Genomic DNA, 12772 nt, shown 5'->3' with positions numbered 1-12772 from the left:
GGAAAATGTCCTCTCCGCCAGAAACAGCAACTGCTCTTGCCTGCAACCAATGAGAACACATCACCACCTCCATCTCTCATTTTCCTCCTTTGTTCAAAACAACCCCTCCCAAAATTCCCCCTTTCCTTCTCTTGTGGTCTCCAATCTGGCCTATGTTTCCCATAATTTGCTTGTCCAGAATTGAAATTCCTCTGCTACTGTTGAATAAACCCATTTGCTGCTTGATAGCCTTTGTTTAAGGCTCATGCTACACTTAAGATTTGAGCATTTCACTATAAATTTTATCCCCACTGACATCCAAATATAAACAAATATTAAATTCTGACTAATGACGAGCACACTGGAATATTTGGGAGAGGGAGTGTACTGATGTTTACAATTTAGAAATGATGAATTCATGGATGGATGGAATATGGACAAATCTATACATATAAAAGGCTAATATGCTAAGAGTCCATCCAACTGGTAGCTCTGACTCACACTGACCACCAGGGGGCAGACACTCAATGCAGGAGCTGCCAAGCTGCAGTGACTGGGCAACTGCGGTTCTTGGGTAATGCATCCCGAAAGCAGAGAGGAGGGAGCCCGATTCCTCTTGGGGTCACGTGATTCTACCTTCGGCCATGGGTTATGTTGTTGCTGGGGCACTGTCGGCCCTGACTCTGGTTTAGTGCACACTTGCGTTTGTGTTCCACACCCTGTAAGAGAGTAACTGCAGAGTGCCCTTTCACACTCCGGAACCCCTCAGGGGATGTCGGACTGCCGGTTTCAGCCCGATCCAAGGCCAGGCCGAGGGACTCCACCTGCTGGAGGGACCCTATTCACTCCACAGACGCCCTTCGAGCCACAGTGCCACCCCAGTTGCGGCTGGCTGGGGAGGGACCAGAGGGACCGAGGGAGGTTGGCTCCAGGGTGTGTCTGGCCCGTCTCGCCCAGTCCCACCCTGCCGCCACCTTCTAATTAATTTCCTTTCAATGTGCACGAATCCATGCACTGGGTCACTAGTGGTTATATAATAAAACACAACAGCAAAATGGAAACTGTACAATCTAGGTGGTCAGTAAATGCATGTTCACTGAATAAATTCTTTCAACTTCTCTGTATGTTTGAAAATTTTCATAATAAAATGTTGGGGGTGTGGGGATAGACAAATACAAAACTATAAAAATAGAGCCTCAATGCTCAGTCTCCACCACAACTCCGAAATCAAAGAACTACAAGACTCAGGGCAGGGAGACACTGAGGGCCCCCCTGCCAGGCCTGCCCCCATTTGGCCAGTCTTCCAGAAACCTGGGAGCCACAGTCCCATCACAACAGTATGCCCCTGGGCTTCACTATCAAAAAGCCAAAGCTCGAAAGAGACATCGAGAAAGCCTAGAACAGTGGTTCTCAACCTGTAGGTTGCGACCCCTTTGGGGGTCGAACGACCCTTTCACAGGGGTCGCCTAAGACCGTCGGAAAACACATATATAATTACGTATTGTTTACAGTAGCAAAATTACAGTTATGCAGTAGCTACGAAAATAATTTTATGGTTGGGGGTCACCACAACATGAGGAACTGTATTAAAGGGTCGTGGCATTAGGAAGGTTGAGAACCACTGGTCTAGAAGGTCTGTATAGAGGGGGGAAGGAGCCAACCCAGTTCACCTGTTTAAGTCATTTGCTACCGATGGGAAAATACAGGCCAGGGCATGTATGAGCTTCACTGGGTATTTAATTTTAAGCCAAATTAGGCCGACCATGCCTATGTGGGTTCTAGTTGCAGAAGCACATCTAGTTCCAGATCAAAAGTGTAATCTTCAAATAACAGTACAATTTATTGTGCACTGTGCATGTTGGGCATTTTACACAATCTGAGTTCTCGCAGCCACCCTGTAAAGCAGGTTTATTATCCTAATTTTATGATTGAGGAAACTGAGGCTCAGAGAGGGTAAATGATGTGTACAAAACCACAGAGCTGGAGCTGAAAAATGAAATAGAAGTCCTTTCCCGAAAGCACTCCTCACCAAGCCCCTCCCTGACAGGGTACAACCTGCCTGTGTGCAAAGCTTTTGGAGCAGGAAGCTTTGGGCTTCAGGGGACAATGAAGAATTTCATTACCTTAGGGCAGTGGTCAGCAAACCGCGGCTCGGCAAACCGCGACTCACAAGCCACATGCGGCTCTTTGGCCCCTTGAGTGTGGCTCTTCCACAAAATACCGACTTCTGCATATGGGCCACGAAGTTTCAATAGCACTGTACATGCGCGCCCACACGTGGTATTTTGTGGAAGAGCCACACTCAAGGGGCCAAGAGCCGCATGTGGCTCTCGAGCTGCGGTTTGCGACCACAGCCTTAGGGCAAGAGACCAATCTCTCTTTCGCTGAAGACCTCAATCTCCATGTCCTGGCAAGGCGCCCTCATTAGGCCATTTGTACTTTTCACATGTATATCAATCACCATCTTAGGTGGTTTTCCCTCTTATTCACTAGTTAAAACGCAGTGTCCAGTATGAGCTGTTTTCCCTGTAAGTTTTAATGACAGCAGAGCCCAGCTGCGCTCTTTAAGCCCCTGCCTTGGTACCTTCCTTTACTGTTTTCCACTCTCCCATCTCACTTCCCCACTTAGCTGGGAGCAGTGACAGCTCGGAAGGGGGGCCAGTTTGGGTTTGTGACTTTGTGGCTATCAGACTCCTGCGGAAGGGAGAGGATGTAGAACGGGAAATGTTAAGAGGCTCTTAATTGGGAAGTGTCTTACAAATCTGAATTTGCAGAACACCAGTTTGCAGTTCCGGTCAGTTGTGAGGGCTCAGATTCCTCCCACTGTGGAAAAGACGCAGGCCTCCCACGCCGCCTTTACCAGAGGGCGCAGCTTCAGCACAGGGACTGACTCACAGGCTGGTAGAGGGTTAGAGAGAAAAAAGAAGCTCCGGTGACTTACCACAGCTTTTCAGGGCTGATCTTTAGAGAGAAATGATACCTATGTAGAAACTGAATATGTCATTCACTTATTTAAAAAGAAAAAAAGAAAGGAAAAAACCAGAATCCTATGAAAATGTCTTTAATTTTCACCTTTTGGAAATACATTTTTCATTTTTATTTTTGTGATACAAAAATGTTATATATCTAACAATGACCTCTATGAAGCAGCTCTACTGAAGTAGATCCACAAAATTCTGTCTCCGTTGTGATCTGCTTCGACAGAGGAAGGGCGGGTACACGTAGCTTTGCCATGATTTCACACACGCACACACAGGAATACACACATGCCACCTTCCTCCCAGATAGCCACCCACACACAGAGGAGACAACCACACTGACAAGTGAACAGAGCACTACATGTAAAAACAGAAATTAACTTTTTTACTTGTCCCAGCGCAAGAAACTCACATCTTAGCAAAAATAACTCTAAATAAATATGCCAAGGCCAAGGCATATGGTAAGCTCCTTTATCGGTAGAGATTTTTCTACTGGAAAAATAAGCTTGAAAGCTTCATATTTTCAGGCAGCTAAGGTGGGAAGCAGACAGACATATCCTATTTCCCCACTAGGAGACGGTAACCATGTGCTAGGACTGCAGCAGAGTCCGAGCGTGAGGAGACAAGGAAACCCCTTGAAGCAGGAAGGAGTTCAACCCCAAACTCATCATCACAGCCCCCAAGAATGTCAGCTCTTTCTGCATATTTCACAGCCGACACCCCCCATCAGGTGGATTCTTACACACGCTAATTCATCACAGGAAAGGTTTCACATGAGCAACAAATAACTGGTTAATAATGTACACCTTAACAGCCTACAACCATGCTGAGTGTCAGCAGTTTACAATCGAAAGGAAGGAAAAAAACACAGCCACAAAAACAAAAGCTGAGCTTTTTCCAGGAGAAGCCGTTTTCAAAGCCCTCCCACACCACACTTATTGAATAGGGTATGGCTTCCAATGTGCCGCTGGTTCCTTCCCAGCGACAGCACCGCGACTTGTCTTGGTCAGGCCTCGGCTACCACGTGTCAGGAACTTCAAAGAGCTTGGCAGAGCTGTCCGAGATGCCTCCTGGTGGGAAAGGACAAAACAAGATGAGCAAGGAGAGGAGAGGGCAGGCCCTGGAGAACAGAGCCACCATCACAGAGCAGGGCAGCTGCACAGCCACGTGGGAAAAGTCCAGGCAGGTCTTGTCTATGGAGAGCAGTGTCCAGCCAATGGCGGGACCCCACAGACACATCCCATATAGGACCATGAGGTGCCTCCCTCCCCACTCAGCTGCCTCGCCTCTGTCATTTTACAGGAGTTAACACGTAGACACTTACAACATCTCCCAGTGGCACATACACCATATTCTTTGCTAGCCACCATGCTGAGCACTTAGTTCATTTACTCTTCAGAAAAGCCCTACACGATGGTACAAATATGCCCATTTCACAGATGCAAGAAGAGGCTCAGCGAGGCTGAGTGGCTGAGATGGAGTCTGCATCCTTCTACAGCACCAAGAGCCCCGCCGAGTCCCAGAAGGCTGGCTTTCTGTGATCTGTGGGCAACGGGCACCGAGATCAGCGTGGAGGGAAGCTGACCAGTGTGGGTTCTGAGATCCTAAAAAGGGCAAAGAAGCTTGTAGCTTTTTCCGACCTCAGCGACACCGGCTAAGGTCTTCTTGGACTGAAGGAACCTTTTCCATTACAAACAGCTTCAACTCAAAGTGAGAAGCCCTTCTTTTCCATCCATGCCACTTTCTGTAACAGCAACTGCACAGATGTGTCAGGGCCTGGAGCGCCGATGCCCGGAGCTGAGCGAGCGGGAACTAAGTCAGGAAAAGGCGTGCTCACAATGGAAAGTGTAGCGGGCCAGGCCCTCCCTGCACCGCTGGTGTCATACCTTATTTAAGCCATAACTGCAGGGTTGGCAGGGAAAATGGGCAGAGCCAACCCCAGCTGCTAACATTCCAAGATTTCAAAAGAGAAGAGGTCTTTGATGATGCCTGAAATGGAGAGTAACTCTTAAGAAGAGATGAGGTTCGGTGTCCCACAAAGTAGAAAATCGCTCAGCTGAGCCTGGCTACTGTTAATGACAGGAATGCCTAAAGGGAACAAGATCTGAACATCTGAAATAACATGGGCATTTCAGCTAAAATGAGAAATCCCACTTCCGATCACTTATTGAGAGAAAATCCAGAGAGACAGGGAGAGCAGACCAGGAGAAGGGGACTCTAATGTTTGTACTGCTATGTTGAACATGCAAGCCTTGGGACTCTCAAGACTGCAAGAATTTTCCTGAGGAGTGAAGATGGGCTGGAGATGACTCACGTGAAAAAGATTCATGTGATCCCGTTATAAAAAGAATAAAGATTTAAAAAACAAAACAAAACAAAACAAACAATCAAAAACCAGAAACACTGCCCTCCCTGGAATAAGTGCTGTATTGGTCCCTAATAAACCTAACTTGCCTGACCTCACTCATACGTTCAAACAGCACCTATTGTGAGACAGGAAAATAAATATCAATAAGAGCATTTTTATAATTCACATCGAAGAAATAGCAGCCAATTAGCCACTATAAAGGTAAAGGTCACAATGTCCAATGTGAGGAATTAAAATGAATTAAAACTAGCCAAGGGAGGCAGGGGAAGGTAAATAACTAAAAAGCAACTGCACTGTCATACTTATAGTAGCACCTGCCATTAGATGGATGGGAACATGTGTGAGTAGGTGGCATGCCACCATATACACAGTAGTGACTCTGTGAAGATCTAGTGAGAAATAATGGAAAGAACTTTGGAGTTGGGCCAATCTGCCTTGCCCATTTTATTAGCTGGATGACTTAGAACAACTTTCATTGTCTCATCTATAAGATGGACTGACTACTACTTTATGCCACATAGGACTCTGGGATGTAGCAAAGTTCCCAGCACAGAGCAAGTGTTTCATACACATCGGGCCCCTCCCCTTTCCAGTAAGGAGCCCACATTGAGCACGGTTGTTCCCAGGAAGCCAACAGCCTGCCGTCAAAGAGATGCAAATTTTCACTGTCTAAAATGTGCAGCTGCTGAACAAGACTATGTACAGAGGAACCAGAACTTTAGGAACCTTAAAGAAGACCCAGACACAGGCGAACTGGGGGTCACGGCTGGTGTTTTTTCCAGCACTTTCCAGAAAGAGCACTGTGGACTGCCCAAGGATCAGTCTCAGAGCTAGTGGGTAAGGAGCATTTTCCATGGAACTCATCTTCACAGTCCTGTTTTACTAGATTGCAAAAATTATTTAGGAACAATTTTTCTTTTTTAAAAGAGATACTTAAGGACATCTGCCTCCTCCTATGATGGACCTAAATCCATACCTTGCATCCTTTACAAAGATTAATTAAAAATGGATTGTACACCTAAATGTAAAACCTAAAACTATACAACTTCTAGAAGAAAACATATGAGAAAATCATTGCAATCTTGAGTTAGGCAAAGATTTCTTAAATATAATACCAAAGGCATACTGCAAGAAAAATTGATAAATTGGATTTTGTTAAAATTTAAAGCTTCTACTACTTGAAAAATACTGTTAAGAGAATTTTAAAAACTCTGTAAAGCGCTCGCGCGCGCGCGCGCACACACACACACACACACACACACACACAGAATATGAAAAGTTTGGAAGATTTTGCAAAACACCCAAAAGAACTTGTATCCAGAATATATAAGGAACTCTCAAAACTGAATAAGAAGAAAACAACTCAGTGAGGGAAAAAGGGGCAAATATATAAACAAACATTTCACCAAAGGAGAGATTGGGATGGCAAATCATCACATAAAGAGATACTTAACATCAATTAGTCATAAGGGAAATTCAAATCAAAGCAACAATGAGATATCACTATATACCCATCGGAATGGCTATAGAAGGACAATACCAGTACTTGTCAATGTACAGAGCCACTGGGTCCTCCCTACCCTGCTGGTGGGAATGCAAATGGTGCAGCTACTTTAGCAAACAGTGTGACAGTTTCTTATGAAGTCAAACATACACTTACCATATGACCCAGCAATTCCACTCCCACGTATTTTCTCAAAAGAAATGAAATTAGTCCATTCAAAAACCTGTACCTAAATGTTTACAGCAGCTTGATTCTTAGTAGCCGAAAACAGGTACCAATCTAAATGCCAACTGGCAAAACCCATATATATAAAAGACTGTGACCGACCGTCCGTCCATCCAACCAACCAAACGGCCGGTACATATGATGCGCACTGGCAATTTAAAAATAAATGTTGACTCGCGCATGTGCGATACACATATAGCTCTCACTGGTGCCAATCATATGCGTGTGTTTTGATCTGTCATTGTCGATTGTGAATTTGGTTGTTTTTGTTGACATTCTGAAGCTGAAAGAAAGCGGGTGTTGTCGACAGAGTATGTCTGAAGACCAACTATTGGCATAACGTACCTCTGACACTTCATCTCTGACACTTCTATTATAGAGAAAGCTCAAATAGCGATATTAAAATATTTCTTCTAATTAATTTCCTTTCAATGTGCACGAATCCACACACCAGGCCATTAGTGGATAAATAAACAGTAATATGTCCATAAAGCAGAATACTATTCAGCAATAAGGAATAAACCACTAATACATACAACAACATGAATGAATCTCAAATGCATTATATTAAATGACTCAAAGGTTACCTATTGTCTGGTTCCATTTCTATGATATTCTGAAAAAGGCAAAATCACAGTGATAGAAAGCATATATCAGTGGTTGTCAGGATCTAGGCATGCAGGCAGGGATAACTACAAAGGGGCATGATAGACCTGGTCTATATCTCAATCATAGTGATTGTTAAATGAATGTACAGATTTGTCAAAACTAATCAAATTGTACATCTAAAAGTGATTACTTCTATCGTACATAAATTATATTTTTTAAAAACTGTCCTGTAAAAGATATTAGGAATGTTGTTTTAAAAAGACAACAAAAATATAATATAAAACATTATGCTGATAAAAAAATTATTTGGCCAATAGTTGTTTTTTTAATGGAGAAAAAACAGGATACTAACTTTCAGAGAATATGATGCCAATGATGTATAAAAATGACAAGTGGAGCCCGGCCAGAGGGGCTCAGTGGTTGAGTGTTGACCTATGAACCAGGAGGTCACAGTTTGATTCCTGGTCAGGGCACTTGCCCAGGTTGTGGGCTGGATCCCCAGTATGGGGCATGCAGGAGGCAGCCGATCAATGATTCTCTCTCTCATCATTGATGTTTCTATCTCTCTCTCCTTCTCTCTTCCTCTCTAAAATCAATAAAAATATATTTTTTAAAAAAAATGAGAGGTGGAGTAAAACACATTAACAGACTATCAAGTAACTTTCTATTTTTCTACACTTTACAGATTTTCATAGTAAGCACATTATTTTTATTAACTAAAACAGCAAAAGAGATTAAAAAGTGGTCAACACAATAGGTGACTGTTTCTGCCTATTTATCTTTCAACTAACCAGAGTGGAGAGGAAGGAACTCCGAGAGGTAAGACATCTCTGACCTGAGGTGAATCCAAAACAATCTAAAAGCTACATGGTACACTGGAAATATGCCGAGGTGTCTACAGAGCGGGATTCTGTATTTGGGAAGATCCTCTGGGGTGCCATAGAAAGTTATTAACTCCTTAGGAAATGCTCCCCAGGGTGGTTTCCCACACCCAGCAGGCGAAGCTCCCCCTGGATGGTTTGTGGGGGTACCCAAGGGTTGCCAGGAGGAACGGGGAGGGCACAAAAATGCACTGAGCAAACTGCCCCACAGTCCAGAGCAGCACACATCTCACTTCCCACACTTAGGCTGGAAACCACACTTTGAGTAATTAAAAAGCTCCTGGGGAGGTCACTGGACTTTCCCAGCCTGGTCACTCAGGTGACCAACAGCAGCAACTGCAGATCTCATTTCTGACTCTAAGGAGACCTGTAATAGTATGAGGAGATTGCTGCTCTATGAAGATTCTAAATTTTTATATTCCGACCCTATGGCTTTGAGCTTGAAAAGTTCAGCAGACTAGTCAAGACTCCAGTGAAACTCACGGTTCTTGGCAAAAAGTCAAAGGTGTAATGTGTTGTTTTAAATGCAAGGGGGAAGAGAGACTTGGAGCGATGTCTCTACCATGCCAGAACAGTCAATACGAACGGTCCATGTCTCTGGCATTCTTCCGTGACCACTGCCTAACAGGGTGCTTACGGAACCTCGGGCCCTGGACTGCCCATCAGTATTCTGAGTAGCCAGTCTGCTCAGTGTCAGGCAACTACTGTCAGCCTACAGGCGAGGCTGGGGTTTCTCCAGGCCCTGGAGACACTCTTCACTTAGCCATCCAGAACAAGTGTGCTACGGAAGCCCATCCATTAAACACTGCCTGGGACCATTTCCCAAAGACAGTTTATTCCAGCATAAATGGCACACAGGATTGTTTTCCTTTGTGTACCTTGAACTCTGCAGAGGAAAAGTAGACAGCACAATCAATCTACACTAATCATAATAAATATAAAAGAAGGGAGCTTACATTATATATTTGCTTCCTGAAAATAGGATAGAAACAGCAAAACCTAAGAGAAAAATGTTTACCAAGTACATAATATGTGCATAAAATAGAAGCTCCAAAGGGGAGTGGTCATTGGATTTTATCACGACCTCATCATCTGAAAGTCCAGGTTGGTAATTGTTTCTGATCCAGAACAACTGCCAGAAATCCTCATGTTTGTACATAAAGAACCCTCTGCTTCCTCTGGTGCAATGTGTGAGCTCTGGATCAAACAGTCCCGTCCCCGTCCCCGTCCCCCCCCCCACCCCCCCTCCGTTATATTTGACTTGGCCAGTTGATAACTCTCTGAGCCTTGGTTTCCTATAGAAATTGAATATGTAACTGATAGGGTTTTTCTAAGGGCTAAACAAGGTAACAAAGGACGTTCCTAGTACAATGTCTGGTATATTATTTAAACTTAAATGGGTCATTTTGTTATCTAGAAAGGGTTCTAATACTTAACTCTTCGTGTACTTTAGATATTACTATGTATAACTAAGGAAAATGGCACTGTTTTGTGTGGGGTTTATCGAGCATCCTTTGTCCCAGGATTGCCACAATACACAACATTCTATGGTCTTACTTTCTGCTACGTTCTCCTTGGAAAAGAGAAAATTCCCTACAAATGAAGCAATGTTTTATGTTTTCATGCCCTCACTGAGAGTGCTGGGCACCCAACACATCTTTGCGAATCCCCTGAGCACCTGCCAAGATGCTCTCTCCACAACAGCAGAGCTCAGACTTGATGCCTTAACCTGTCTCTGAGACAGACTTTCCCACACTCCAAACACTCCAGCACGGTTCCCGCCAACACCCAACCAGGCCCTCACAACTCTGGAACATGAGAGCTGGAGCCAGACCCTTCACAGGGCTGAGCCTGGTCCTCTCACTACTGCAGGACCTTATTAAAGTCACCAAGCAATAAAGTTGGTTGATTCCACAGATTCCGCACCTAATCGCTTGACCTGCATCCTGCCAATACGACCAGGACCAAACGCTACAACAAACCAACGGAAAAGAATCCATTAAACTTTTGTCCTGCCACTGCTAGGTCCAACTTGGTGAGCGGTGCTCCAAAAGAAAGCTAAATTCTCCAAGTTCTGTGGTTCAATTCAAAGTAGTCAAGATGTTTCTCTCTCTGACAATGAAGTACAAAATCTATCGCGTGTTTTTGTTTTTTTTTTAGCTCATATCTTGTAGCAGTTACAGTTTTACTGTCAATGGGAGAGGGGAAAAACTATTTAAATGATGGTATTATAAATTCAAAACCCCAAATAACTCATAGAAAGCTTTCATTTAAAACAAAATTTATAAAAGGAGCTAATCTATTAATGCAGTCTATTATTAGGTATTTTGATTTTAATATCTTTAAGATTATGCTGAGATAGAAAAAAAAAACCTGAAATCTTGCCCCTGAGAAGTAACAGTTAAGCTGAAAAATTCAAAAGAGAACAAGTTATGAAGGAAAGGAATACAAGAAGGGAGCCCTCCTGTCCCTCCCCCGCCAACCCCCACCCCCGCATCATGCTCAGAGTGATCACTAAAAGTCGTGCTAACATTTAATATTTAACATGTGTTGAGCAGATATAAATCAGCAGCAGTAACAAGGTATCACAGATGAAGATGAAGTATGTTACAGATTAAGAACTTCTCAAAAACTTATTTTAAGGAAAGAATGGGAGGCAAGTAAAGGGAGACACCCCAATTCAAGGAGATAGCTCAAATATACACTCCAGGCTTCCAATCAGAGTTTAAAGTTTTCAGTTAAGTTAGGCATCAGCATATTGTAAAAAAGCTTATGTGACATTTTGTCACTTCTTTGATTTCATTAATACTGAGATGCAGAAAACTTCCTACGGTTAGTTTGACCACATGCGAACAAAGGAAGGAACTGAAACACGAGTTCCAAGCTTGGGTATGAATCACCTTCCACTGCTTTACTACCTTCCTTCAGTTTGGTTGTTGGGCCTGCTGACCAGGGAGACTGTCATGATGTAAGAGATAAGGAACAGGGAATAATGGCATCGAGGTAGCTGGGCCTTCTTCCCCGAACAGATAACACATAACTGTGCTTACAAACACCGGCTTTGTTATAGGACAGAATTAATTGCTCCATGACCCTGGGCAAGTCAGTAATCCTTTAGGCTTCTGTTTTCTTAACTGTAAACGGGCCCATGATGACTACCTCAGATAATTACATGAAAGAATTTCTGTTAAGCATTAGGTGTCGTGCTGGATCCTTGGCAAACACTCAGTGAGCAACAGCTATTATGGCCGGATCTGACAAGCAAGCCCCTTCCTCCCACACTCTAGCCCTGTAGGGTCTGGGCCATGAAGGGCTGAGTTAGGTCATGGCATGTCTGAATGACAGAGAAGATGTTTCGGCTTCAGGTGGGCTGGGGCTCACCTTCTGGGTCTGCTTCTTACTAGCAGCTACATGGACCTGCATATGTTTCTGATGGCAATTCCCTACGTCTGGGCTATTGTGAGGATGAAATTAAATAAGGAAAGAGAAAAACTCCTACTACAGCATCTAGCACATAGTAAGCTCTCAACATGTGCTAATTTCCTGTTTCCTTTGCTCCTTATATAATTCTGCTTCGGAGAGAAATCCAGGTTGCCTGGGTTTTCGTGGGAACAGTGAAAACTCTGTTACCAAAAATAATACGTGTAGGAGTAGGCCTCTGTGCAAAGTTAAATGTACATTTAAAATATGGAGGCTACTTTAAGCACATCAGCAAAACCTCTAACCCATGGAGGAGAGAGAAGATACCAAAATGGACTAACCGTCTTTAACATGCTCTATCTAGAGCCAGAGCTTTTTTTTTTCTATTTTTTTCAGAGCCAGGGCTTTTAAGGGATTCCTCAAATTAAATTAAATTGGTCCTAAAAACATGTGGTCCCTTGCACCAACTGAGCCCTGCTGTAGTCTCTCCCACAGAACACAAGTTTCCAGCGCGCTGAAGAGCACACAACTCCAGAACCTCAGAAAGAGCCAATACAAACCCGCTGGAGAAAGGTCCTTCTTCATTTTTTTAAATTTCTTCGTCTTTTTCCTTCCCTCGGTGGGGGGTTCAGCACAGGAATCTGTCTGCTCAAACTCAAGGTCAGAAGTCTCTCTTGCCTCCGAGCCAGCTTCTGCTTGACTGAGGCTCAGCTTTCTCTTTCTTCCTGTGCTGGTAGCTGTAGGACTGAAATGCAGACAGTGGAACAACATGAAATATGTTAAGAATAACAGGAAGACTAGCCTATAA

General features: G+C 43.8%; 1 protein-coding gene across 4 annotated transcripts in view; it reads right to left on the bottom strand.

Moving 5' to 3' along the window:
* Window positions 1–3024: 3024 nt before the first annotated feature.
* Window positions 3025–12772, bottom strand: part of PARN (poly(A)-specific ribonuclease) — a 172641-nt gene continuing 162893 nt past the window's right edge. For 3 of the 4 annotated variants that reach the window (XM_036308969.1, XM_036308968.1, XM_036308965.1), the window contains 2 exons: window positions 12525–12709; window positions 3025–4027 (listed from right to left, as the gene is read on the bottom strand). In XM_036308969.1, the coding sequence (XP_036164862.1) occupies window positions 3975–4027; window positions 12525–12709 (238 nt within the window). In that variant the 3' untranslated portion in view covers window positions 3025–3974. The remainder of the gene's footprint in view (window positions 4028–12524; window positions 12710–12772) is intronic. The other variant, XM_036308967.1, reaches the window with a different exon arrangement.

Source organism: Myotis myotis, unplaced genomic scaffold, assembly GCF_014108235.1.
Source record: "Myotis myotis isolate mMyoMyo1 unplaced genomic scaffold, mMyoMyo1.p scaffold_m19_p_5, whole genome shotgun sequence".
Classification (NCBI taxonomy): domain Eukaryota; kingdom Metazoa; phylum Chordata; class Mammalia; order Chiroptera; family Vespertilionidae; genus Myotis; species Myotis myotis.
The sequence above is the reverse complement of the archived record's forward strand: the minus strand, read 5'-3'. Positions and strand labels throughout refer to the sequence as shown.